The sequence below is a fragment of the Melanotaenia boesemani genome, chromosome 16, assembly GCF_017639745.1.
Source record: "Melanotaenia boesemani isolate fMelBoe1 chromosome 16, fMelBoe1.pri, whole genome shotgun sequence".
NCBI lineage: Eukaryota > Metazoa > Chordata > Actinopteri > Atheriniformes > Melanotaeniidae > Melanotaenia > Melanotaenia boesemani.
The window spans coordinates 25,165,085-25,192,847 of NC_055697.1; the positions used below are offsets into that span (position 1 = coordinate 25,165,085).

The 27,763-nt window shown below is 37.5% G+C and overlaps 2 protein-coding genes across 7 annotated transcripts in view; one reads left to right on the forward strand and one right to left on the reverse strand.

The window, feature by feature from the left end:
- Positions 1–6,865, forward strand: part of slc8a1b (solute carrier family 8 member 1b) — a 148,646-nt gene extending 141,781 nt beyond the window's left edge. For all 3 annotated transcript variants that reach the window (XM_042010409.1, XM_042010407.1, XM_042010408.1), the window contains exon 11: positions 45–6,865. In XM_042010409.1, coding sequence (XP_041866343.1) covers positions 45–317 — 273 coding nt within the window. In that variant the 3' untranslated portion in view covers positions 318–6,865. The remainder of the gene's footprint in view (positions 1–44) is intronic.
- Positions 6,866–21,689: 14,824 nt separating this feature from the next.
- On the reverse strand, positions 21,690–27,211 carry LOC121655062. 4 transcript variants are annotated; one of them, XM_042009453.1, is made up of 7 exons: positions 27,097–27,211; positions 26,638–26,837; positions 24,821–25,015; positions 23,366–23,535; positions 23,075–23,224; positions 22,321–22,493; positions 21,690–22,244 (listed from the first exon to the last, which is right to left on the reverse strand). In XM_042009453.1, the coding sequence occupies exons 2-7, from the start codon at positions 26,821–26,823 to the stop codon at positions 21,853–21,855; spliced, it is 1,266 nt and encodes a 421-aa protein (XP_041865387.1). In that variant the 5' UTR covers positions 26,824–26,837; positions 27,097–27,211; the 3' UTR covers positions 21,690–21,852. The 4 variants fall into 4 exon arrangements, with proteins under 4 accessions (XP_041865387.1, XP_041865386.1, XP_041865385.1 ...); XM_042009452.1 differs by having other exon boundaries at positions 27,091–27,208; XM_042009451.1 differs by having other exon boundaries at positions 27,119–27,194.
- Positions 27,212–27,763: the final 552 nt, after the last annotated feature.

The following is a 27,763-nucleotide window of genomic DNA, read 5'->3' on the forward strand; positions in this document are numbered from 1 at the left end:
TGACTGTGTCTTATGTTCGCTTCTGTTTTGTGGCTGCTTCACAGGTAGCGTGGTCCATTGCTGCCATCTATCACCACACCAAGGGGGAGGAGTTCAGGGTGGATCCCGGCAGACTGGCTTTCTCCGTCACACTCTTCACCATCTTTGCCTTCATCTGTGTCGCCACTCTGATGTACCGGCGGCGACCAGAGATTGGTGGAGAGTTGGGTGGGCCCCGGACTGCCAAAGCCCTGACCACCATGTTGTTTGTCAGCCTGTGGCTCCTCTACATTCTCTTCTCCTCACTGGAGGCCTACTGCCACATCCAAGGCTTTTAAAATGATTGGAGATGAAGAAGGGAAGGGTGGGACAGAAGGATGACGATGTGGAAGAAACCATGGGGAGGAGGATAAATGGGTTGATTTGGAAGTTAAGGCTGTCCCATTGATCTTTCACTCCCTTTTTGCAATACGTTGAATATGAATAGATGTACAGATGAAGGACTTGAAGACGCATTAAAGCATCTAAAAACAGACTGGAAGGAGGGACGGATGCATGGAGGGACAACAATAAACATGAGAATCATAGGAGCTAGAGAAATCACTCAGAAAATGGGGAATTTGATGGAAAAGGGATAAACAAAGGAATTCATTTTTTGCCTCAATCCTCAAATCCAGGCCTGTCAAGGTGTCTTAAACCAACTTTAAATTCATGAAACAAAACCTTGAAGTTGCAAACACGTAAAAATGCAATGTGTTCCAGCTGGTTCAACGATAGAGAAATCTAAATAAATTTAACATAGATTAAAACAGACCAATCAAGCTTCAGTAATGGCAATCACCTGAAGCCTCCTCCAGTTGGAGTTAAGCACCTCCTGTTTGAAAAATATCAGTATATATGTGCATGACCACACTACCGAAAACACAATCAGAAGAAATGGAATTTATTGCCACAACTGCTTAATTACGACAAACTGTGTGTGTGTGATGGTGTTTCTGTGCTTGTGTGCTGTGGGAAGATGGTCAAGTACTGTGAAGAAAAAAAAAAACGCCTCTAAATTTTGCTGTTTCTGCGTGAGACTAAATGCTTTCATAGTCAAGGTCTTTTTGACTCTTGCTCTCCTAGCTTGTAGAAATGCTGAGTCTGACTCTTATGAGAGAGCATATGAAGTGAGGCAAAAGCTTTTGATAATTGCTGAAGTCAGTTGTGTGTGTATAATATAGAGCTGAACATACATTACAGCTCTACTGATTTCCTTCTGAATGTCTTGGTTATGCCATGCGCTCCTAAATGGGCCCTTGTTCTGTTGCATCATACTGTAGATGTAAATAATTTAAGGTCTTATATGAATCAAGAAGGGGATAGTGTGCTTTTACCTTTAATAAGGCCATGCCCAAGAGGGCAAACTGGCCACCTTACCGTTAAAAACTGTTAGAGAAACTATAATCATTGCATTAATATCGAAGTTAATGTTGTGTGTTCGGTTTTTAACTTTCCACAATTGAGATCCTTGCCATTATCTTTCATAATACCATTGCAATGCACTATGAAAAACATAGGGTACCATGCTCTGTAAAACCCGACAGGCATTCTGTTAATTGTTTCTGACGTCTCACGTTGATGCAGCTTGGTTCATTCAACAGCTCCAGTCAAAATCCTTGTGTGTCTTCAGCACCTCTCCCTGGCTGGTCAGTGGACCAGTCATAATCCTCAAGGGCTTTGTAACAACCACTAATCCCTAACCCTAACCCTTGATTTATAATTCTTTGCATAGATTGGTTGGTGGGGAGCTATTTATTGAAAGCTTGTATTGCTAAACCTCAAACATTGACACAATTGATAGGACTTTGCTTCACTGTGGCAATAAAAGATGGACTAAAATAACACAACATAGGGGAAAAAACATTCTTTGTATTTCCAGATAAAGAATCCAAATGATCAAAATACTGATCAAATTAAGATGACATTTTATAACAAAACCTTCCCATTAATTCCATTCAGCTCTATTCCGAATGAAATCATCAATGCAATGTTAATCCCCTGCCCACTTCCACTTATAATGTAAAAAAAATACTAAAGGCTGGATAGTGAAGGCCTTAACCCAAAGGAAGCACTTAATATCAGAATTTCTTTACCTTTATTCAAAGCTTAGTGTCCACTCTTAAAGAATCATAATGTAATTTGCGTGATTTATCAAGTCATACGTCAACAGATGTCATTATATGGGATCAAAAGTCTTAAAATGAAAGCCATCAGATAAAAGGAATGTTTTTTTTAGGTTTGTTTGTTTTGTTTTGTTTTGTTTTTTGCTAATTATTGCTGTTGGTGCAGAAGTCTGCTTAGGTATGGGTGAATATTGTTGTAAAGTCTAATCTCAACCAACCTTCATTTGACAAGCACTAAGGTTTGGAGAAAGTGGCATAAAAAGGATGGGGATATTGAGATCTCATTTCAATGTATTTGCTTGTTTAAAGGAATTTACCCATCCCCAGGGTCCTGTATCATAATAATCATGCTGTCAAGTATGGATAACTAGCTGGACCTGATAAGGTAGAGTTTATAATTTGACATAGTTTTAACAGATCAAAAGTACTCTAATAAGTGATATGTACAAGGCTCTTCCATCATAAATGGGCAAGTTAAAAAAAATTGTGGTAATCACTGCAGTCAATCTGGCCAACATTTGAAATGGTACAACCAGTGAATGAAAATATCTGCAGACAACAGTGTAAAAATTTTTGACATAAAATTTGGAAAGTAATTGTGTAGTGAGTACAAATATTTGCCACATGAGTTTAGTCATTAGCTTTGACAATATTGGGATCTATCCTAGAAAACCTAGTATGCTTAAAAATCCAGATCACCGCAAATAAGTTCTACAAGTTCTATGTGCAACCATTTTTACTGGTTTGATTGAAAACGCATCTCAGCCTTATTTCAACTACATTTTCAGCTTTACCACTGTGTGCAGGGTGGGACAGGGGTATGACCGCAAATGTTTCAATTTACGAAAAATTTCCAATAGTTGGCTCGAGTAAAAACCTGTCTTTTACTTGAGTATCTGACAATAATAATTAGCTGTTACAATAAACTTTTAAATGAGAGGTCAAATTAACTTTTAGCTGCCAAAGCATAAGACTGAGAACTATCATGAAAACAAAGGTGCATAAATTCTCAAGCCCTCTTTGACTGTGAGAAAAGTCTAGACTTCAGACTGTTACCTACACGTTCAGCTAAAACCGCAAAGATCCCAGCACATGAAAAAACAAACTTACAAGTAGGCATTGAATGACACTACTGTATGCAACTGAATTTATCAGTATTCCCCTGTTTTAACTGGATGTGTAATATGTTTAAAATGCTATCTGTAAAGTCAGTAGTCCGGACTAGATCCAATCTATTGTAAACTTAGCAGTAACCTTGTCGCAGACAGCTTTCAACCCCAGTAGGAATAGAGCAGATCAGAGTCCTGGATTGGAAGAGTTTGGTAAATCCGTAGTATCTTCATTATAAACTCATATTTTAAATGTTCTAAGTGTTATAGAACTGATCAACCAGCAGAGTCTATAACTACGTAGGATGAAATTTCAGTATATAATGCTACAGAGTTCTGGGAACATTTCTTATAACTGACTGCTAACTAGCTGCTTATTTGTTGCATTACTGTTGTTGCACAATTTGGAAATGACTTAATTTAACATTTATGGAAGCTATAAGAAATGTTTTGACTGCAAAATGGCAAAATAGAAGATTTTGCAATACTTGCATTTGCCAAACTCTGCAAGCTGTTCGGCTGTACATTAGAGAATCTGTTCTCGTATGAAGGCCTTGAAGTGGCAGTTTACCCCTGTTTTGCCAAAGGGAAATCTTTCTAACAGGAACTTAACATTTGCAGTCTGGACTGTAAAGGGTTTTTTAACCAATGGATCTTTCTTAAAACCAAATATTCATATTTCAGTAACAATCTGACAAAAAACCTGAATCTTTCTATTTAAATTTGTATGTATTTGTCTCTTCACTGGTGTGATGCTGAAGGTTTATACACTGTAAAAAAAAAATAAAGAATAAAAAAAAAGTTATGCTAGCTTGTGCAAAAGAAAAAAAGGTGCAACATTATGAAAATTGTTTGCACCACGTTTTGAGTAATTTCAACAGGGTATACATTATCTAAGATGTTTCAAAATCATGTTGGATTTACTTAAAATGTGCTTGCTACCTAATATATAAAATGCTTGCATTAGTGTAGTTGTTTGCATCAGCTTAGTTTTTTGTGCAAATTTTACAAGAAGCTAAAATTTTACTTTTACCGAAGATTAGTTCTTTTGGTTTACCAGCTTTATTGTATCACCTCTTTGTGTATCCTTGACTGACAAGCTAGTTCGACATGAAGCTAATGGCAGATTGACAGCTGTTCGGGGTTTAACAAAGTGGGAAGCTAAACAATAGCTAGCACTATGTTAGCTGCTACCAGCAGGTTTGCTCGCTTTATCCACCACAATATTAAATACCTACCAGATTCATTGTCCTGTAAAGCAAAGAATTGCAATAGCAATTGAGTTTAGCTTCCTGCTTTGGCTTGGACTTCAAGGACTCAATGGTTAGCCAAGCCATCGCTGTACATAGAAACACTACAAGTAAGTAAGGAGTAGAAAAACCCTGTAAGATTGCAGTTGTTTGGGTTTCTTTTATTATTCAGTGGTGGGGTTATAAGAAGGGACAGGGTTTTATGTGTTTTTTGAAGGAAAAGCATTGCACTGGTTCCTGTTATGTGAAACGGCTATGATGATTTGTTAACAAAATTGCTTCTGATGTAAACAAATTTAGCTTTTTGATTGATTTCCACAGTAATAACATTGTACCTGTAAAGAAAATACAGTTGTGTTGAATCAGTCGTGAACCATTAACAATATTGCTTCTAATGTAAATGTCTTTGTTGCTTCGTTCACTCCTTAACAGACTGACTAAGAGACCGAGGAATAAATAAAAGCAACATCATACAGCCAAGTAAATGAGGGAAAGGAAGGACAAGCAACCCTGTCAGTACAAGCTGAGTGAAAATGTTCTGTTGGGGGAGGGGGGAACTTACCAGAGCTATTCTCTGCCCTTAATAAAGTAACATTTACCAACATTAAAGGATGTTAAAGAGAAAAAGGAGGAAAAGGAACATGAAGAGGACAAAGATGAAAAATTTTTAAAAATGGGGAAAAGAAAAAAAAAAAAAAAAAGAAGTTACAGCCATATATTGATTTCTGGGTCAGTGAGATAAAATGGACTCCTCCTGCCCAGCATGTGTATTGTTATGGTGTCTTATCTGTCCCTCTGTCTTTTCACCCCTTTCTATCTTTGTTTTGAAGTTGCTGCCAAAGTAACCAAAATAGGCAGCATTTTTTTTTGCCCTGAATTTCCTGCCCAAACCCCCCTTTCCCCTTCTTCCCCTCCTCCCTGTGCCATGTTTTCCATATTTTGGAATGTCAATGTGCTACTTGTTGACACTGTGCATGAATGATAACATGTCTGTATATAGTTATGGAGAATCGTATCCCATTCCCATGGTGTTGACAGAAAAAAAGTTTGAATGTTGTATAGATTCAGTTTTTGTTTTTTTTTTTTGCTTTGTTTTGTTTTTTTTTTCTGTTCATTTACTTTTTTGTGTGTAGAGCTTAACAGTTTAAAGCTGCAAAGCCTTTTGGTTTGAAGTTATTGCACATTACTGATTAATTCATTTGGTTAAAAAGGCAATATCTGCTGTTATTGAATGAGAGATGAGATCTTAAAGGAGTTATGTATCTTAAATAATCTATATGGGAGTTGCATGGGTTATTTGTACAAAAAAGACACTGCTTGCTACTTCTAATACTGTGGCTGTATTCTTCGAAAGAGGCTGAGGAATACTGTATGTACATCTAAAGGTTATTTTGTCATTAAAGAAATAATATTGTGTATATACTGTACAGTGCTATCAGTGAGGTGGACTATATGGCCATCAAGCTAATTACAGAGAATTAATTCTACATATTTATTTAAAGGAAACAAAATACTCACTACGCTCAAGAATGACATATATTGCCTTTTTGGAGAAGTTTAAACTAGTCTCTTTTTCTGCCTTGCCTTCATTAACTTTCTTCTTCTCTGGCTGGTTCCTTTTATCTCAGTCCTCACATCTTTTTCCCTGTATTATTTTTCTGCTGGAGAGCTGGTTCTGATAGTGTTTTCAGTTTGCTTTAGGCAGTATCATGTTTTCTGGTTCTTTTTTGATTAACATATTTTGGGCTGCTTTCTAAACAGTATCTCTATGCCTACCGTATTCACCTGTTTTCTATATAGTTCGTCCATTTCTAGTTCAGCACAATATATCTGCATGTGTACTCATCTGTCTTACTGTGTCAGAAGATCATTTGCTGTATTTAAGTCACCATCTGTCTGGTTCGTAACAGTCTGTCATTTTTCCTGGTTGCTTGAATTCATGTTTTTATCCATATTTCTAAATCCATCCTCTCCTCCAGCACATCTTTATCCACTTCCAAACGTCCCTTTCAATCTACCATTTCTGTCCTTTTGTCTCTCTTAGCTCTTACCAGGTGTAGTTGGGGATTGCTTTTTAATAGTATGGTTTTTTTTTTGTTTTGTTTTGTTTTTTATGAAACAGTAACCACATTCGTTTGTGATCTCTTTTTGTTTTGCCTTGATTATTTATTTTGTTCTTTTTCTCACCACTTTTCCTCTCCCAGTGTGCTGATAATTTTCTCTTCTTTGTGTTAATTTTTGTTTGTTTAAAACACAAACTGGTAGGCAGAAAGTTGTATGTGTGTCACCACTAACTGTGACTGCTCTCCATGGTACTTGGTACTTCTGATAATACCAGTAAAATAAAGTTTGGGATTCCCTGTTTCAGAGACCCCTGTGTGTTTACTGCCTTTCTGTGTGTATGTGTGTACCAGACTCTTTTTACACATTTGCATTATTGGGACTTATCGCTTATGTGTTATACGCCATCCTACAGCAGGTATGTGTTGTATATATCTGCAGGAGAACAACGGTCACCAACTCTAATCTTCTACCAACTAGGATCTATCATCCTGCAGGTTTTGTTTCCCTGCTGCAACACACCTGATTCGAATCAAAAGCTTTGTTAGTGGCCATGTGTTGCCAGAGCCCCACAATTTGTGAGGTGAATTCAGACCAGAGTACATAAGAGAAAATATGTATACTTGTGACTGCTCATATGAAGTCCTATAAAGCTCTGTTAATAAAAAAAAAAAAAGTTAACAGTATTACTCTGTCATCGCTACTGTTCAGGAGTCTAGGGCCCAGCATAATGCATTGCTGGGTCACTGTCAAAAATACGTGTCTGCTCTTTTTGTAGTCTGCATCCTATGATGTAGACCAGAATATTTAATAGGTTTTCACTTCCTTAATTCCTTTATCCATTCTTAATCACCTGCCTCTATTGTGCCTCATAATTTATGTATGCCAGAGGAAGCTCAGCTTTGTATTGATGCTCTTATACACATTAAGTGTTGTTGGTAAGAAAGGGGAGTTCTGCGATGCCAGCTTTCTGTGAAATGACACACCTACTCTGCTTCTGTTACAACCTCCCTTGCCAGCTCAGAGGCATATCAAGTTCAGCCTCACTGCAAGGAAGGCACATCAGTCCCAGCTTGAAAGACATATGTGAAAGAGGCTAAAAACTGTATCCTCTTTCATGCTGACCCAACGGGGGTAGTGTAATGGCAAATCAGCTGAATTTGTGGCACAGACTTGCAATTTAATATTGCATAATGAGTGGCTATGTTTGATATAGCCATATCCATTACACACATGGATTTTCTCTGTTGCCTGCTAAGGACATTAACTTTGACCCTCATTCTACTTCTGAATCTTTCAAACAGGATGGCACTGTGCAACAAAAAGGTGCACCAGTTGTGGCTTTAACTGGAAACGCCTCAAGCCTCAAGTCTCCAGGAAAAGGACTTTAGGCTATGCCAATATAACGTGCTTCGATACTATGTGCATGTGTATTCTGTCTTTACAGTCACGTTATCCTAGTGAGGACCATTTTATCTTTTGGGTTACTGGTGCAAGTGCTTTCTACATAAGTGAGAACCTTTTGGGCAGTTCTAATTTTTCCCCCCTCTCTTTAAATGGGCTGTATAAATGGCTAAACTTGGTATTAAAGTAAAGCTTCTCATTAGGTTTCCATAAAGGTTATGCACTTAGTTTTGATGGGAGAGGGTTTACAGAATGTCATTGATTGTCCATAAAATGCTAGCCACTCCTAATTATGTTTACTGCTACCAGGCTGGACTGAGAACCTTTACAAAAGCATAATTATTATGCAAATTTCCATTAGGCTTTATATTGTCATTTAGAGGAAGTAAATGAAAACCGCAGCCAGCTATTCTGTGTGCATCCCTGTCTGTTTTACACTCAACCTTCTTCCACACAAATGTCCATTTTCATTTTTATGTTGAGACTGTCATTGACGAACATGACATTTGAATGGTTTGCATGTCATTAACTGTCATCTGACTTGTTCTGTCATCGTTTGAGCGATAGCAGCGACAACCACATCAGTGCTGATTAATGCTCTTTGCTGGACTTTTACATCCAACAAAAAGTTTTACCAACCTTTGTGTTTTAGACAATTCAAGGTAAGAAAATTGTTTTGTATTAAGATTTTTTTTATTCTATGAGGCCGGTGACGTGCCGTGAAGTTTATGGTTGGTGAGGCACTGATCTACAATTGTAAGAACTGGAAAGAGCATCTTATTTCAATATTCATTCAAAAGCATGCAACTACTGGTTGTGCTTTATATCCCGTCAGCATTCCTCTTTCAATTACAGGGTTACCAACTCTTCAGTCTTCAGCTACTGTCTGTCACTAAACACCATCATCTAATGTGCATAATAGCCTGGTACATAGTAATGGAGGCTGCCGTGGAGAGGAATGTCGTGGGATAAAGGCAAAAATGGACAAAAAGACAAGCTAAAAATGTTTAAAAAGGCAAAACTAAGAAAAATAAAACAAATTCTTTGGGTAATATTTTTTTTTTTTTGTTATTTAATTTTATTAAATTTAGGCTGTTTTCTGATTCAGAGTCTGCAACATTTCACAACAATTTAAACTTTTTAAATGTTTTCTTCGACATTCATTAATAGATATTACTATCTGACGGTAAGCCAGCGTGGGATCATACAGCAGCAGCAGTTTAATTTTCTGCCTGGTCATAAAACGGAGGCGATCATCTCCTGCTCTGAATGCAGCTGCTGCTGCGAGAAGCCTCTTCTGATTGTTTTTGGACAGGGGAGGGGTCTGCACAGCACCCATTCCTCATTGAGAAGAATAAACTGCGTTCATATACGTCAGTCTCCAAAAGTCTCCAAAACTACCAGAAAAAGTCGTCAGATTTGTTGCTAGTCACTTAAAAAAAAAAATCGCTAAGTTGGCAACACTGCACACATGTGTTGGCATGTGAGTGTGCCCCCTTGAGGTGAGGCAGAGTACTGTTTGCCTCACCTGCTGACTTTTCTCTGCACTTTATTATACGATAAACATGAATATTTCTCTCACAAATACATTAAAGACATTAAACAGACTGTAGAGAGTCATGGCATATAACAAATATTTCTGTAAAGTTAATATTGGCAATATGTTGAGGAACAGAAACGGGCATGTTTCATGCAACCCAGTTTGTGTTGGATTGCGCAGTCAGCGTTGAGGCACAGCTCGCCCGTGCCTCCACCAGGGGTTTCTGCCCTGGATTTGATTGGGAAATACTCAAATTCAGCAATTTTTACTTGATAAACTGTCAAAAACGTGTCAGAGTCATACTGAAAATGTATTTTTAACACAGATCAGTGGAAAATATTAATATTTATTATATTATATTTTTTCTTTGTTATCATGACAGGCCTCCCCTGGATGAGGCCAATAGGCTCAAGAAGGGAAGCTAATATGGAGGTACCCTAATGTGCATTACCACAGAAATCCTCTAGGGGCTTGCTGCAGTAGACTGCTGTTTAAAAGGCATCCCCTTCTTACATGAAATGTTGAATCCCATTGGTCACAGTGTTATTAGCTGGAATTACTTCCTATTAACAGCAAACTGGTGGTCTTTTTGTGAAGAATTATCACTCAGATATTAGGCCATAAAATATATTATGCTTGTCCAAATATGGTCACTTCTAGTCCTAAATAACAAACCAATGCATTTCTGTATTTACTATATTAGTATATAAAGTATATCTAGTTCTTGTACATACTAGTTCAGTGTTACACTACCATGGCTCACTGGTATATGTGCACTCCAGTAAAAAATTTAAAAACATCCAATATATATAAAAAAAAAAGTTTTTCCCTATTGTGTAACTTCTGTAGTTGTGTTTTATGTGTCTATATTTGGTGTAAACATCCACCCTGGGTGATATCTGTTTTAAATGGTTAATTTATCCCCACAGATTACTCCAGGAGCTGCACCTAATTTTGATGTATTGTTTTATAAAATCTGGTTTGTAAACTTTCTTAATACAGAGATATTAAAATACTGTTCACTTTTTCCAACACATCTCCAGGGCTACAGGATCATCCATATAGTGTTTACAGACTACTAAAGGCAACTAATAAGCAAGAAAATGCAAGGCCACCATATGCCATGTATGCATGTATTGTTCAGGTCAGGGCTCATTTAAAAGTCTTCCAAGACTAAATCCTTCCTTCAGGATCACCGAATTGGTAATGGCTTCACTTGATGGGGTCTAGCTACAAATTATCTGCAGGCTTTGCTGATATTTAACTTACTGCAGTTTACTGCAGCCCTTCCACTAAACCCTCTCATATAGATTGTGGCATTGTGGAGAATAATACATCAAATGAGTTTCAGTTAAGATGTTTCTTACAGTAAAGTACCAATTGTTATTTTATACTCTCCTTCAAAAACTAGTGTTTTCTACATAAATTTAAACTTTACAAGTTGTTTAAACACATGAGCAAGCCTGATTACAAATGATCACTAAATATTGGCAAACACTACTATACTATACTACAAAGATTTTTCCAACATGCAAAATCTTTAATTAATAGAAGGAAAGTAGAAATCATTTAATCTCTCATAACAACTGACTAATAGATTAATTGTTTCCAGATTTTTCCTGCCTTTGTCGTGATAGATCATGTGTGTTTTGTGTACAGTGATGGATTATTTCCATTACAAATAAACCTCTTCCTGTCTGAGGAAGTTTTTACTTTATTTTATCATAGGTGTGTAATAGCTAATCAACTGCAGCGAGAGCCTTCCTGCTTGCACAATGCATATGTATGAGGGAGTCAGCAAGAGACTTTATTGCAGCTTGTTTCATGCTTTTACTTGTATAAAGGTGTTTGTCTTGCCTTTTTTTCATTATTCGCCTGCTATTATGTCTGTCCAAAATCTCATTTCAATGTCACATTTGATTTCTAGACATGTCCCTGTCTGGTTGGCTTTCTGCTTGAAGGTTACCATGCTGGGAAATTATTGAGAATTTATGTTTGTGTGTGTTTACGATCACTCCTGAATTCTGAATAGAAACTAAAACTGTCAGTCTGATTCAGCTGTCAGACTATACTGAAGCACTTTGTGAAAAATAACAAGACCAGCTGTTATTTTCTCTATACTTCTCAATCCTCTTTGTCCTTGCTGTCAATGTTTAACTAAAGCCTATAAGTCTAAAAGTTTAGCTACAAGATATTAAAAGTTCTTCATCAGGATCAAAGTGTGCATTATTGGTAAAGCTGAAAATGTCCTGTTTGTAAATGTTACTGTCAAGGACATCTGTTTTCAGTAGGTCTTCACTTATACTATCAAATATTCTTGCAGACTAGTCTAGACTCCATTGTGTGACTACTCAGATCCATGCTTTGAAGAAAGTGATGCCCTAACTGAATGTTTTCCGATGATTAAAAAGTATTTCATTCTTTATATATATGATATCCACGTTTTCTGCTGATTAAAAATCTGTGTTCATGCATGTCAGGCGTGAATATACACTCTGATGAGCATGAACACAATTTCATGGTCTTAACATTTTATGCACAGTATATTAGTGTTATGCAGAGTACAAATGAATGTATCTCTAAATACATGTCAGTAACGAAATGAAGTGAGACACAGTCCATTGCTGGAAATTACAGTAGTGTTCTCTCTATATGTCTGGGCAGGCCAGGGGGCAAGTTTTTAATCAAGTGACTGTCACCAAAGGTGAATGTTATGTTATGGGGACCTGCAATCTCATTTGCAGTTTATGTTCAGTGTAGGCCATATTAGTCCATCTACATTAGGTTTCAGGTGTGGTACAGTACTTTCACCCAGGAGTTAAAGGTTCATGGTGTCATTGCTTTGGTTTTAGACCTTATTTAGTCTTCTTCCCAGCTAAAATGATTTGGTAGTCTTAGTTTTATACTTTGGTTTTTTATTTTTGGTTTTATATTTACAAGATATATATATATTAAAAAAACTGCCTAATATTAACACAATTTATATTTGAACAGACTGGATGTTTACAATATGATTCAACTTCTTATCTGTCAGTAATAAGACTCTTTCCCTGATAGCATTTTTCAAAAGGGCAGCATTTGAGACTAAAATGTGCTTATAATGTAAATCATTAAATATCATGGTGAAGACTTGTTTCATGAGGGTTAAGCATAGGTTCCCATTTGGACAAAGGTTAGGGTAAATAATGTAAGTTAATGTTATGTACTCTGAAGTGACTGAAATATGGTTGTGTGTGTGTTTGTAGTCATATTAGGGCAAATGTTTCACACATGTAGCAGATGGTAATGAAATGTCAGGCAAATACCAGAGCATGAACTCTTGTCCCAGAGTCGGTGTGTGTGACGTGCATATTTCTTTATACGTTGACTTCTGTGAGACTGTATGTTCCTTGCCTCAGATAACAACAGTAAAATCCATTTTTTTCCCCTGATTATTTAAATGTGGCAGATGGTGGAAAATTCACTGTTACATATATTTTTTTCCTCTTATTATTAAATTATGGCCAGATACAAATATACAGCTACCTTTTTAGTGGAAAATTCTTTTAAAAATATGGATGTTGTAAAGAGGATTATGAAATTTAGACAGGTTTAGTAACTAGTAGGCCAGTCTCAGGATTTGAGGTATTAATTACCACACAAATAATCTCTGCTCACAGCTAGCGGTAATGGACCTTTGATAAATACATTGTTAAACGGAATTGATTATGTATCTCAGGCAGGTTCTGATTCAATGAAAGTTAATTTTCCCTTAGTGAAATGAGTTGAACCCAATGGCTGCCTTGAGGGTGGGAAATCAATCTAACAGCCTCTTTGGCCCTGCATTGATAGAAAGTATATGCAGCTTTGGGATAAGTTGGTTGAAATATGCACAACCACTATGCACTGCTTTAACAAGTCCTTTTCATTTCTTCAAGTTGCACCAATTAATATTTTTTCTATGATTAAATTTGATACCAAAATCAAAAGTATGCATGCAGCTCTTCAGAATTACTGTTTGGTTGATCCATCAATTCATCAACTGTCTGACATTTATCCTGACCCAGGTTTCAGAAGTGGAAAAATAAAGGAAAGCTACAGATCTCATTCACCCCAGCCAACTCCTCTAGCTCTTCCAAGATGGTTTACATTTACATTACATTATCAGTTAGTTGCAACATAAAGCCCACTAACAAGTAAAGTTGATGCCACTGATTATCATGTTACAATTACACCTATGAAGTATTGAGGTATATATTATATATAATATAAACAGTGACTTCTTCTTAACATCTATGTCAATACAGACAGAAAAAATATGGGGTTTTGAGGATCTTTGACAAGATAATGGCCAGATTACAGAATCAGAGAATGCATGTTACTTACCAGAAGCAGTCCAACGAAAGATAAGAGGTAAAGAGATGTTACAAGCTCCTACAACTCGCTTAATACATGGAGAGCCAAGCTTACCACAAAGGAGACACTGTAGCATCAATGGCTAAATAATTCTATGTTAGAACCGACAGATGTTGGGACACAGATCTACAAATGAAATAAATACTGTGCTAGATGCGGACAAGCAGTGCAGACTTTCTCCCAGCACTAAGAAACTACAACATTCCCTCCTTGATCCTGCCTGACTCAAACTCCTCATATCTATCTTCTAAAATCTGCACAGTGTATTATACTGGAAAATATTGCATTTAAATTATGTGCTATCATCATGGAAACAATGCTAAAAAAAATAGTTGTATTGGCTGCTTTGTCACAGTAAAGTAAAAATTCATGATGGATACAGCTTCCCTAGATACAGATTATGCCCAGCTGAGGAATCTAAAAAAAAACACAAATCTACATTTAGAGCAGCAGTAGATGGTGGCAGAGCAGAACAATAGAAAATCCATTTAAATGATAAATGGTAAGCACTTATAATGCCTTTCGAATGCTGTTGTGGCTTTAAGAAGAGCTTTACATGTGTTTCTCATTCACTCGTTCACACGGTTGGTTACAGCCCTTCTTATTATATTCTATATATGCACACTGTGTATTATGCTTTGTCTTTGTCTTTTGAGCCTATCCCAGCTGGACAAATTGCTGGTCCATCATCATGTATCTTGATAGTAGATGGTATATATACTGTAAGAAATGGCCAATTGCTAACTTGCCTAATACTACAGGAATCCTCTGGTACCTAACAGGTCATTTTACTTAGCAGATGTTTAAAGGTTCTAGCTGATCACTATGTGAAACACAAAGGAAGGAGTCTTCAATTTATAGCTATGTGCTTTTATGAGGCAAAACACTAAGAGTAACAGAAAAGAGCTACAATGGACTTTGTTACCCCATTAACTGGAGGTACTGATACTGTGAGTAGAACTAGTGTATTCAGCAGAGCTTAGAGCTCAGGCACCAGGATGAGCTTTCATGTGTCAGAAACTACCTTAACTTAACACACCAGACATCCAGAGTGTTGTAGACTGTCTCCATGCTGGATAGAAGGTATAATGGATCCAATGACGAAGAATGGAAACTATCCTTCTTATTGAAAATAGTCCAAACTTTTTTTTTTAAAAAAGTACCATTAACTCTGTCCTTTTCAGATTATATTTACACAGTGCACCCCTTTCAGTCTGTTGCTTCCCAGCTTCCCTTTTCTCTTGTCATTTCCCTTTCCTCAAGCTCCTCTCCCTCCCTTCCTTTCTACCTCCACTGCCCTTTCAGTCCCATTCTCCTTTTCTCTTGTCTCGTCTGTCTTCCTCCCTTTCACTTGGCAGAAGTTGATCACCGAGTCCTACTCTTTTTGACTTGCAGACACCCCCGCACACTTGAGAGCAGGTTACTCTGTGTCAGTGACTGTTCTCTGCTGAGTGGCTGTGGGCGATGTGATGATGTCGAGTTACTGTGGCAATTCTCTGTTGCCGCGGCGACGCTTTTTTCCGACAGCCAAATGCAGCACACAAGCACAGACACGCACGCTGACTAACATCCCTACTCAGGGCTGGGTAGGGGAGACGGGTAGAGAGTGCTCATAATTACACAGACCCACACACACATAGCTCCAGACATAAAGGCCCTCAACTTCACCTGCATGCACTCCCACAGGAACACAAGCCATCCGGTAGAGTTCCCATACTTGAGAGTTCAGCAAGAATATATTTGCAGAAATGCAACGTGATATTTAGAATTAATCCCATTAAAACGAGGATTGTTTTCTTTTTTGTCAACTATCATGCAATGGTTTATTTATAAGTTCTATTGACCCTGACATCTAACTTTCATGTCATGTTTCCAAGTTAAAACTGCAGAAGCAGCCTCTTAAAAGATACCTCAGCCCATTTATATTCACCATAACCAAATGCTAAACATATCTGTCCACTGCAAGTTAAAAAAAAGAAGTTTTTTAATGAGTTACACTAAAACTCAGTGGTTCAGTGAGACAATTTATTTAGTTTTTTCTGAATAGGTTTCAGTAAAAATAAGTCAAAACTTCAAAACTCTTTATCTGAGCAAAAAGAATTCTGGCAACTACAATTGAAATTGACAAAATGGACCAAGTCTTGCTATGGTAATATATGATAATATATCTTAATGACAAATTTGTTGTTTTTCTTTTATTAATGCCAAAAATATACTTTTTTTTATTATTACGTGTATGTGTGATGATCATGGCTGCTTTGCATGTTTTTAAGCACAATTTGTGCATGTCCTCAGTAGGGCTGGAAGATCGATCCAAAAATCAATAGTGTCGATACCAAGGCTAGTATTGGTATCTTTTAATACCAGCATGATGAGATCGATAGGTTTTTTTTTTTTTTTTTTTTTTTTTTTGCAGAGGGCTTTGGGGACAAGAAGCCAAAGAGTGTGAATGAGAGCCAACTAAGAGTAGGTTTGTTTTGTTTAGCTAATTTAACCTGTTGACCTTAATCACAAACATTTGTTTGACAAAAATTATGTTTTTTGTTTTGTTTTGTTTGTTTTTTTTACATTGCTGATATTATTTTATATTGTTTTGAAACAAAGAAGCTTACATTTCTTAAATAAATAAATGGTACTATTTACCCAGTGCCCACTGGGTAATTTTTTTTTTTTTTTTTTGTAATTAATTAATATGGTGATCATTATTTAGTTTGACTGAATAAAGATGTAAGAATGAATTTTGCACTAACAATAATGATGGATGTTTGTTGAGGGCCCTACCACTCCTCTAAAATTGTGCTAAAGGTTTAGTTCACACCTGCAACAGTCTGTTCAACCCCTCACAGCCAGAAGAGAAAGTCATGTATTTCCTGAAGAAAGTGAACCCTGGATACCAGAAAAGGGAGAAAAAAAAACATATAGGGTAAGAAAATGAAGTGAGGGCCAGCAGTTTATATTTAATCTCATTAGGAAGAGAGGTGAGCACCACCTAAACTAACACACAGTTTGAGCTGATGTCAGCAGCAGTGGTCTGTAGGGAACACATTAGTATTCATATAGGGACAACATTGACTGAAATTCATTGAAGTTGATACCGCAAATCATTTGATTTTACAGACCTCGTGGTAAAAAACGCTTCCATTAAGTATCGATATCGGTATTAGCCCTTTCCCAGCAATTAATCATGACAAATTAGGTGTCAATGAATTCCTTGTAATTTCAGGATTGTGGAGAATTCACTAGCATCATGTCTGAAAAGTAGTGATATGAATCAGAAAGTTGTTCAGCCTGTTTGCAGAGTATACAATGTTCACAGGAGGTACAATACAAAACATGACTTGTGTGTTTGTTGGTGTAGCCTCACAAATGGTTTATTGCATAACAATTATGTATATATATATATATATATATATATATATATAACCTTTCAGTACTAAAATCATATTTATTACCTTAGTCTTATACCCCTGGGAAAAATATTCATGAGAGCTATCGATGAAGTCCACATATGGGCCCACCAAGATGGTTTGTAGAGCCCCTGGTGGCAGCCTCTGTGGTCATAGCATACCTGGCGTGAACGGATCCCCAATATATTGTTTTCTCTCAACAGCATCTAGTCAGTGTTTTTTTTCCATGTTTATTCCCATATCACTGCTGTCAGGCGCAAACCTCCTATCTCCAAAACTCTTTTTTTTTTGACAAAAACTGTATGGTTTTGTAATAACTGGATATAATGTCATCAAACTTGGTACTGTGTTTTACATCATATATCTTTGGTTAAATATTTGTAAAACAACAGACAGACATAAAGGGTGACCAATAGTACTGATTTATGAAGGAAAACAAAAATCACAAATCTTGGACATAGGAGGTTTTTGCCCGACAGCAACGATATTAATATTTTGTTAAAGAGAAAAAAGCTAGAGGTTAAGGGTGCAGATGAAGGGTGTGGGTGGTCGTGTGGGGGTGGACAGGTGGAGGGGGGTATGCATGTTGTGTGGATGTGTGTTCATTTGATTAGTGCTACTATATAACTAGATTAGCACTGCTAGCTTCATGCTAACATCAGGTTAGCTGTCTTGCATGTTAGCAGCTGTACTTTCAGGGATAAATGCTTCTAGAAACATGCAGCCAAATGCCAATGCACCATGGAACTTAGCAGATTTCCTCAGTGATGTTGAAGTTGTGAAGTACAGCTTCTCAGCATCTGAGTTTTGAGGTCAGAAAGTTACATAGTGTATCTTTAAAGGAAGATTAATTAGTTGACTGGTGTCACAGTGGTGATCCATGCACATTTGGAGAGATTTTTCTGTCCTCTGCCTCCAGTGAACTGTCAGAGGTGGCACCTGGGGTGTTCAATCAGACTTCATAGGTGGCCAGTTCCCTCCTGTCACTTCTAGCCCTGCATCTGTTTTGAACATAAAGCCAGCCATTTTCAGTTTAAATTTGTTCTCTTCCTTGATGTCTTTATAAATGCTCAACTACAATAGGAGGATTTTTACCTTGCAATTTCTAAAAGGATGAAAAGCCTCAAGAGACTGGAGGTAAAACTGATTTGAAATGAATGGACAACTTTTCATGGAAAGAGCTGTTTGTAAAGGATGGAGAGAAAAAACAGGGAGTGATTCAAATGTACAAACAGTAAGCTAAAAGAAAAAAAACACATAAAAACAGTGAAAAGACTGAACTGGAGAGGATATGTGCTAATGAATATAAAAGTTACACTGACTGATGGTGGGAGAGGAGGAAAGAGGAAAGAGAATAAAAGAGTGAGAGTAATAACAGCAATTAGACAGCATTAGCAGAGCAGAGACCAGTAACTGGAACTGTGAAGCATGAGTCATCAACAGCTAGCAAGACCTAAAACATGCACATTAAAAAAAGCCATCAATCACTTGTACCACTCTCCCAATTTGTCAGCTTCATAATCCCTTATTCTCAAAGTAACTCACACATCATCCTTTTTTTTAATATCATAGACATATAATCATCTTCACATTTAATTCCCATAAGGACTCATAATATTTTGCACATGCCTGGATTGTCACTTTTCCACATCTATCTGGAGTGTAGACATACAGACATCCATGCATGCTCACACATTTGCACCAACACACCCACGCGGATGTCCACAAACCCTCCTTCCCTCCTGCCTTGACATTCACACAGTCCTACAGTAATGCCACACAAGAGCTCCTTCCCATGCTGCTCGCCCACCTGCTGCATCGCACCACACAACTCTAAGAAAGAAAGCATCTTTTCAACCTTTCTGTGAAAAGCACTTAGGGAAACATGCCATCTCCCTTGTGAGCTGTATTTAAAATGTCCCCTTTTAAAGCCTGCACCTGCATCTGCTGCAGGTGGCCGACAGGTTGGTTTGCTTTTAACCTTTGAGCAGGAGTTTGGTTAAAAACAGTCACTGAAATGCCATAAAACTTTCCAAACAGCAGGTCAGCGTGTTTAGGTTTATTACCAAAAGATATTAAATAAATAATAAGGCAGTTGCCCACCTTTGCAATTGAGAAACTTAGATTGTTTTTCCACATATCTGAAAAGATAGGGAATATTTTGGTTCCTCATCTCAATCAGAGGGCAAGCCAGAAAGTTTTTAAGTAGTGGCCAGGATGACACAATGGGGCGGCACAGAAATTGCTTTGTCCTTTTTGTTGTCATTTTAACTTACATGGCAGCCCTGTAAAAGAACACTATGTTTGTGTAGCCCTTGCTTCATAAAATTAGATCAGGCTCAGTTTCTACTATCAGGCTTTTTTAACTGATGAATGCATGTAAATATGAAATATGCTACACATATTTATATTTTATTTATATTGTTTAATTGTATTTAAATTATGGCATCATAGTACCCTATTTGGATTTATTATTAATCTATTAACAATTTTGCAATTAATTTATAATTCCAATTCATAATTATATTCATATGTATAGTTTTTAGTTTTCTTTTTTCTTAGTTTCAAAGCACAATCCTATTTGTGTTTGAAAGTGTGTTGGATCTGGAGTGGCATGTATTTGTTGAGCTGCTAATTGCTTCACACTGTAAAATAAGTTTCCTGCATGAAAAAGTGCAACAGAATTAAATATGAGTAGCCTTCTAAAGGACTTACCTATCATTTCTGCAGGGTGGCAAGAGCCAAGGGGAGGCCATGGCCTGACCTGCTCCTGCTGAAACATTGCTACTCCTTGGCTTTGCCCCTCCATTGCCCTTTTAAGTGCTTGTGCCATTTTGACAGAGGATATACATTAAGATGTTTGCAAAAGAAATTACCCTAGCTTTAAAGATTTATTCATTAACTTTTCATATTTACTTTATCCAGTTCAGACTGGGGCCTATCCCGGCTGCATCTGGGCAAGAAACAGGGTACACCCTGGATGGCCAGTTTATTACAAAGCTAACACTACATACAACCATGCTTCCTAAAGTCAGTTTAGTAATTTAACCTAACATGCATCTTAATTTAACTTTGGAAGAAAGCTAGAATATCCAGAGAGATGTTCCTGACCGAAGGCTCCAGTCAAGATTTGAACCGGGAATCTTTTGCAGATCTTTACATTTGTGTTTGCTTCAGATATACAGGAACTGCTAGCTTTAATAATCAAACACTAGGGCGTAATATCACATTTACTGACTAACTGGATGTAGCATGTTGTAATACTTACCAAAGAAAAAAATATGCTAGTTCCTAAGAAATCTTGCATTTACCCTAGTGTTTAAAAAAAAAAATACTACCTTTACCACATTCTAGGACTGAATATTAAATAGAAGTTTGACTATTTGGATTGAAATTAATGATAATCTGTAATAAGGTGAGGTCAGACACCAGGACAGTGTAGCTCTTCAGAAGATGGTAAACCTTAACTAAACAAATTCAGTCTATAGCACATTTCTTTGCTCTTGAAACATCAGTGTTCTTCAGGAGATGGTGCTGTGGTCTGATTTACTTTTATTTGACTGGTATTGGTCACCTTGGTCAAAATGTTCACTGTAAACACAATGTTTTTACTTGATGCAGGTACGGAGTATGTATCTGTATCTGTAATACAGCTTGCCACAACTCAGGTCTCTTAGGTCCCCAGAAGTGTCAGCCATGAAAGCTGTTAATAGTGTAGCTCTACATTGTTCAGTAATTCATTTAGTAATTTATTCGGCTTCCCGTGAATGTTATTATGCCATTCTCACTTAATATCTATTAGATTGCAGAGGCTCATCGTGCATTTCACTACAATACAAAGGGAAAAGGGCCTAAGTTGACAAAAAAAATAAATATTATAAACATAAGCAGCCATAGCAACGTGCTTGGCCATGGCTACATTTGTACAAAACTGCAATGACAGATCTCTTTATTCCTTGCATCAAACAGATGTCTGATTTCAGAGACTGGAGAAAAAACAAATCACTAAGAATAAAGAAGTCGCTGCTTTCTTTGCTGCTTTATTCCAGTGTTTAAGATTCTTGCCCAGGACGTACATCCTTTTTATGTTACTTTTTCTGTTTTCAGTCTTTATTTAAAATCCTTAGCGATGCTTGTTTTTCCTTCATTGTGATCCAGCTCAAAATCCCACAAGAAGTCAAACTAAATTCATATTCATTATTGGTGGTATACTTACAGACTGTATATAGAAAAAGTTTTTTTTTTTAATTTTCTTTTTAAGTTTGTTGCCATCTGGACATCAGCCTTCTGTTGCTGCCTGCCTCATGTGAATGTTTAAACTGCAGATTACCAGACCAGACCTGGTGGTTTTCTGTTGGACACACTGCTTTGCCCACAAATCAGTAAATCTGGTTTATTTGGATTCATAACGCACAACAAAGCAGAAATGTTTCATGTTTTAGTAGTTTTTTTATACCATGGCCGACAGGTGTAAACGCGCTGCAAATACAGAAAAAGCGCTGCATAAACGAAAACTGCAAGAAGAACTAACAATTTCTGCTTTTATTCACTTGTTGATCCATGATGTCTTTGATCGAGGCTTTCCTCCGGATGTGTCTCTACAATACTCAGTTTTAAACTAGCATCTAATTGATTGTTTTCCTTTGTCTCTTCTCCAATTTCCATATCAACCACTCTTTGTTCTTCATTTATTCCGTCTGTCTTGTTTGTAGGCATTCCCATCTTGTTTTTGCATCCTAGTTCATTCTTCTGTGTTCCCAGTCTCTCGCTAGCCTTTGTAAAGTAGTTCTCCAGCTCTGCCACAGGCCCCTTATTAGAGAAAATATGTTCCAGGTACAACTGAGAATACTGATCGGATGTGATGAGGTCCAGGTTAAGCTGAGGGGACACAGTCGTAGAAGTAGCATCAGGCCCAGAAACTTGCCTTCTTCTCCCTGTTGAGATCAGCTTAGCTCAGATTAATATGCAACTTGACATAGACAGTTTCGCAGGTTACATCAACAAGTCTACCTATCTCTTCCTCCAGGTGGGACAGTGGGATGGTCACACTCTTTCCTGTCTCTTTGTCAGTCACAGTCAGTCCCGTCATGGCGCCCTCCTCTGGCAGCTCAGCAGGCAGGTCCGATTTTGAAAGAAGGCCCCCTCGACATTTCATGACACAGACTGTATTCGACTTATAACGCCTGGAACATTGAGACAGGGGGATAAGAAGAATTTGGGATAGAAAAAGAGCAGAAAATGTTGATAATGTTATTGAAACTGAATCATTTGTAGTTCACATCACAATATGATATCCTATCACATTCAAATTTTCTTCATTGTACATCTTTATTAATACCTTTTCTTAAATTTTTTCAAAAATTCAATTCAACAACATAAAACCCAGCAGGCATCTTCTCAAACCGATTAATGGGTGAATTTTAGCGTTCAAGGATTTTCCTCACTCTCTTTACATGAATGATTATGCAACAGTTGCAGCCATTGCATGTGTTCTTGCTTTCAGTAAAACAACTAAATGTATGCTGAAAGTTCAGGGTTCCAACTTATGCAAGTTGAAATTTATACAGATATGTTTTCACATAACTGTAAAGCTGCAGTTGGTATTCAGTCTTTCAACTTAGCTGTGCAGTTTTCAATAAATTTTTCATATTCATGAATGTCACTTGCACATTTAAGCACATCTAAGTCCTCACATGCATGCCACTTGGTTACGGCACTCCATCTGCTCTCTGAATAATTGGTAGATCACTGCATTTAGTCTTACCTGTAGGCGGGTATGATCTGTGCAAGGTCTTCCTTATATTGCTCGAGTGCTGCCCTCGCATAAAGGGGCTCAGCTTTGCCCTCCAGACGACTCAAGTGAACCAGCATCTGGGTGTGAAATGCAGCTCCGCTGGCCCAATGTCTCAGAGACCTGCAGGAGCACACAGAAAATGTACTTAACACCCCATCGCTACCACGTTTGTTCTTTATAGAGCATGTGCCATTTCAGCATGCCAAATAATTCCTCCACCCCCAGAGAGTCCTGCTCTGCTGTTTACTTCTCTGAGCTCACCTTGAGTCACAGTCTCCCCCCAGCAGACAGGTCTTCAGCTGGGTGAGGATAAGGCTGAACTGGGCCTCGAGTCTGACGGCATCCTGGATCAGCCTGCTTTTATCGCTCAGGCTGATCCTACAGCGCTTCAAGTACTCCTCCATCACTTCCTGGAGCTCCCAGACTCTCTGCTACAAGAGGAAATTCAAGTATGTGCAATGTTAATGTTTATTTATTTATTTATTTATATATATATATATATATATATATATATATATATATATATATATATATATATATATATATATATATATATATATATATACATAATTTCTTTATTTAGAAGTGATGTAAACTTCTTGAATATCTTCAATACTACCAGTGTGGACTAAGATGCATAGCTGCCAACAAAACAGCTTTGTTACTGACTATTTCAGATGATTACATATTGAAATGTACATTTTAGCTGGCTAAAATACTAATACTGCTATAAATGTCATGTTCTGTTTCATTTATGGCCAGTAGGCAGATAAATGTCAACTTCATCATGCAGAAAAAAGATGAACAGGTGGGGAATCTAACAGCAGAGTTGAACTTAAAACCACAAAGGAGACTCAGAAAAAAAAAAAAAGGGGGGGGGGGGGGGGGGGGTTGGCAAGACAAACTCAATGAATCCCGTGTCCCATTGCATTTTTTTATTAACCAGGATACTAACAGATTCTTTGGTCCATCTGTGTTGGTGCTTTCCTCTCAGATTCCATTAGATCAGTGTGAAATTCTTTATTATATCCATTTAATAGACCAAAAACTATCTTCATCTCTAAACTTGAGTACCACTCATAGTTGTGGTCATTGGTGGAGAGGGCCATTAGTGGATTTTCACTTACTTAATATCATATTAAAAACATGCATCATGCAATTAGGCCAATGTATTTACTCTAATCATTATCATGCTACATAACAACTGGTTCATACAAAAACCTTGTAGTCACACTGCATCTTAAATTTAGCCACATTTGCCACCTCTCTCAAACGCGAAGCAAACATATTACTTTATATCTTCAACTTGAAACAACTCAAAATTGCAAGTCCTATACCCAGCTTCAAACAGCTGTCTGGATGATCCATCTGTTGACATCCAGTGTCCTGTGCCCTTGATGGTGGTAGGATTTAAAGGTGGCATGTGCCAAAAGATGGAAGCTTTTGCACATGGACTAAATTTCCAAGAAAGCTCTCAAAAGCTTTTTGGAAACTACTGGAAACTTTCTCTAGCATTTATACAAGCAAAGAACACGTGGTAGTAAATCTTAACTTTGGGGATTGCTTGTTTATTTCTAGTAATACTTATAAGCTTAATGTTACATATTTTGACTAAAATTGCATCAGTAAATATATACATTAACATATACCGTCAACATTTCTGCAAACCTTCTTTGCTTCAGCACATTTCCCTCATCATTTTCTGTCAGACTTTACCTGACATGACGATGAACCTGCTGCCCTTCTTTTCACTCCCGATGATTGTTTTGATGATGTGTAGGCCAAATCCATCACCATAGTGACCACTAATCCCACCAAGCTGGCCAGACGTGGCTCATCCGAGAAGGTCGACAGTCGGCCAATAAGATCTTTCAGGTAGGTGGGCACCTTGCGCTCAATGTCGTTCTGCAACTGAGGACAAACACAAAAGTTTTACGTCACACTGTATAGAAGTAAACTGGATTTGTATCAATAAAAGACAACTTTCTTTGCTCTTTTTGGGAACAGCTGTTAATATCATTTAGTCATCACATTGGTTAAAAATCTCCCCATCGTATCGATTTTTAACTGCTTTACAACCACTGGCATGTCTCTATTTTAAATACATAACAGGGTCTATTTTCCACAATCGCTCTTTCTTAACTGACTCACGGAAACAGCATCCTCTGACTCCTCCTGTTAATCTCCACCTGCACTTCAGACCTGAGTGGATTTAAAGGTGATCAATGAGCATTTCACCCACTCAGTCTATTTCAGAGGGAGCACACCACCTACTGTAGTGTTTTGTAGTCACACTGTGTCTCTGAGCTGTGTTGCTCCTATGCCTTCGACACCATAAGACTTTATTTAGGCTCATACTAAAAATCATTTTGTATCAGAGCTGGCCGAAGGATACAGAAAAATAATCACAACAAAAAATTATTTTATACATACACACACACACACATATATATAAATAATAGCACATTAAAATTAATTTAATCCCACGCTCATCCAAATTAAAATGCAAAATAGACTAATGTAAGGGTATTGCTCAGCGTATATTTTCATTATGACCAACTCTAATTTATTTATATGAGGGAAGTAGTCGATACACTGCTGAACAAAACCATACTGCAAACAAGCTACCTGAACATTTGCTCCAAATGAGATTTTAACAGACGGTTAAACAAAAGAATAAAAATAATCATTAATGTCCTTTTTTAGTTGACGAGTTGATGGTTTATACCATGGGTTCCCAAACTTTTCCATGCCAAGGCCCCCAAACATCATTAGCTTTTGGCCGGGGACCCCCAAAGACATCAACATCAACATTTAAAATGTATTTTCTTACTTTTATTCACTATTCAATAATTACATTTGTTTAGCATAAAAAAATATTAACGAACATCATTTCAGCACTGTATATTCCCAGTGAATAATAAGCTTTTCAGGTGTTGAGAGATAAGAACAGAACAAAAGGAATCAAACCTCTCATGTGTGCCTGTGTCTGGGAATGACAGAGATTACACTAGTGGTACACTACAGTGTCCAGACAGAGGATGCATTTCGGGCAATCATGGCCATTTTTCTTACAGCCATACCCCCTAATATATTCTGCATCATATTTTAGGATTTTAGTTGGCCATGAATTCTTAGGTTTTTTTTTTTTTTTGCAGCAGCAGCAGCAGCAGTTCTCCCCGACAGGGCTGTTGGTCTGCTCCTATTTTGAGCTAGCTAGCTACAGGATAGCTTGAGGAGCAGAGCAGCTGATAACCGCGTGGTCTACATTTCATGACGTCATCATGCTGACTTTCTTTTTTTAAATTTTTTTTTAAACTTCCTTCTAATTTTCTGAGGCCCCCCTAATGCCCCTTGGCGGCACCCCAGGACACTGTGGCCCCCTGCTTTGAAAACCACTGGTTTACACCATTCAATTAGCTACTCAGAAGTCCTCAAAAAAAGACTGGGGTCATCCACATCCACATTTTTGTAAAGTGTAACATATTTCTCTCTCTCTCTCTTTTTTTTTTTTTTTTTTTAGTCATGTCAACCTGTTTCAGTTGCTCCTGAAGGCAGGCCTGGGAGGCAAAACCCTCATCATGATTGGCTAAGAGGAGAGGATGAACAATCCCGAGGTCAGGTACGGCTCCACCTTCCAACATGGTATCATAGAGGACAGATCCAATTGCATCCTTCAGCTGATGACGTTCTTTCTCTGATGAGAAGTGGTGGCCCATAATAATTTTGATATCTGTATAAATGGGGGGGGGGGGAAGATAAATCTTCCTAATGTGTGAAAACATCTGAGGAAAAACTAAGAAAGATGCAATCAATACTTTGAGGGAATAAAAACACACAAAAAGAAATGTTAGGAAATAAAGATTTTCAATACTAAATATCAACGCCAATACAAGTCAAGGCACGTGCAGTAGTTTTCTTTAATTAATCATCATCTCTAGGACGTAATATTTGCTAAATATCTCTTTAAAAACACCCTAACTCACACTCACGTTCCAGCAGCCTTTCAGTCACCTTTCATCGCTCTGACAACAGCAACGTGCGCTGTGGACGGTCTCTTATTGCTCCTTAATTACCTCCTCTTCCTCCTCTACCCTCATCCTCCCGCACTAACGACACCCACCAAGATAACACAGCCCCGCAATGTGACTCAGTAGCAAAGCTACACCGCCCCCTAGTGGCGTATATTTGGAAGTGCAACTACTTAGTACTGAGGACCCATGAGTGATCTCAGTCCTGAGAGGGCTTTCTGTTGCCTGTCATCTGGTAATTTATAAGGAATTAAGACCACTGAGAGCGACGGATTTGCAGTTTTTCCCCTCATATTTATGCACCATGACGGTGAATGTATCATAATAAAAAATAAGGTCTTTGGGAATAAGAGTAATAGCTGCAAACTCTTTATGGCTATGTTAAACATTGAAAAAATAGGCCAAGGGCTTTCAGCTTTTTTATTCAGCTAAATGGAACAATGGCTCAGATGTTGACTTTTTTTACTTGATAAAATATAGGGCGAAGGGATTTGGGATTTTATGTGGTGTGAGAGATGTTCTTTATTAAGTAGGACAAGGGCCTGTGCACTGCCAGGACAGAAATATGTGTATATAGCAGATTATTGAAAATAGCTGAATGAAATACCACATATTGTGTTGCAGAGTG

Bases quoted from the DNA above. Each gene is read 5' to 3' on its own strand.
- LOC121655062 (XM_042009451.1), bottom strand. The intron at 23,536-24,820 runs GTAAAGTCTGAC...TTCCTCTTGTAG, and splicing joins CAGGTTCATCGTCATGTCAG to CAGAGAGTCTGGGAGCTCCA. The intron at 23,225-23,365 runs GTGAGCTCAGAG...GTGCTCCTGCAG, and splicing joins GGGGGAGACTGTGACTCAAG to GTCTCTGAGACATTGGGCCA.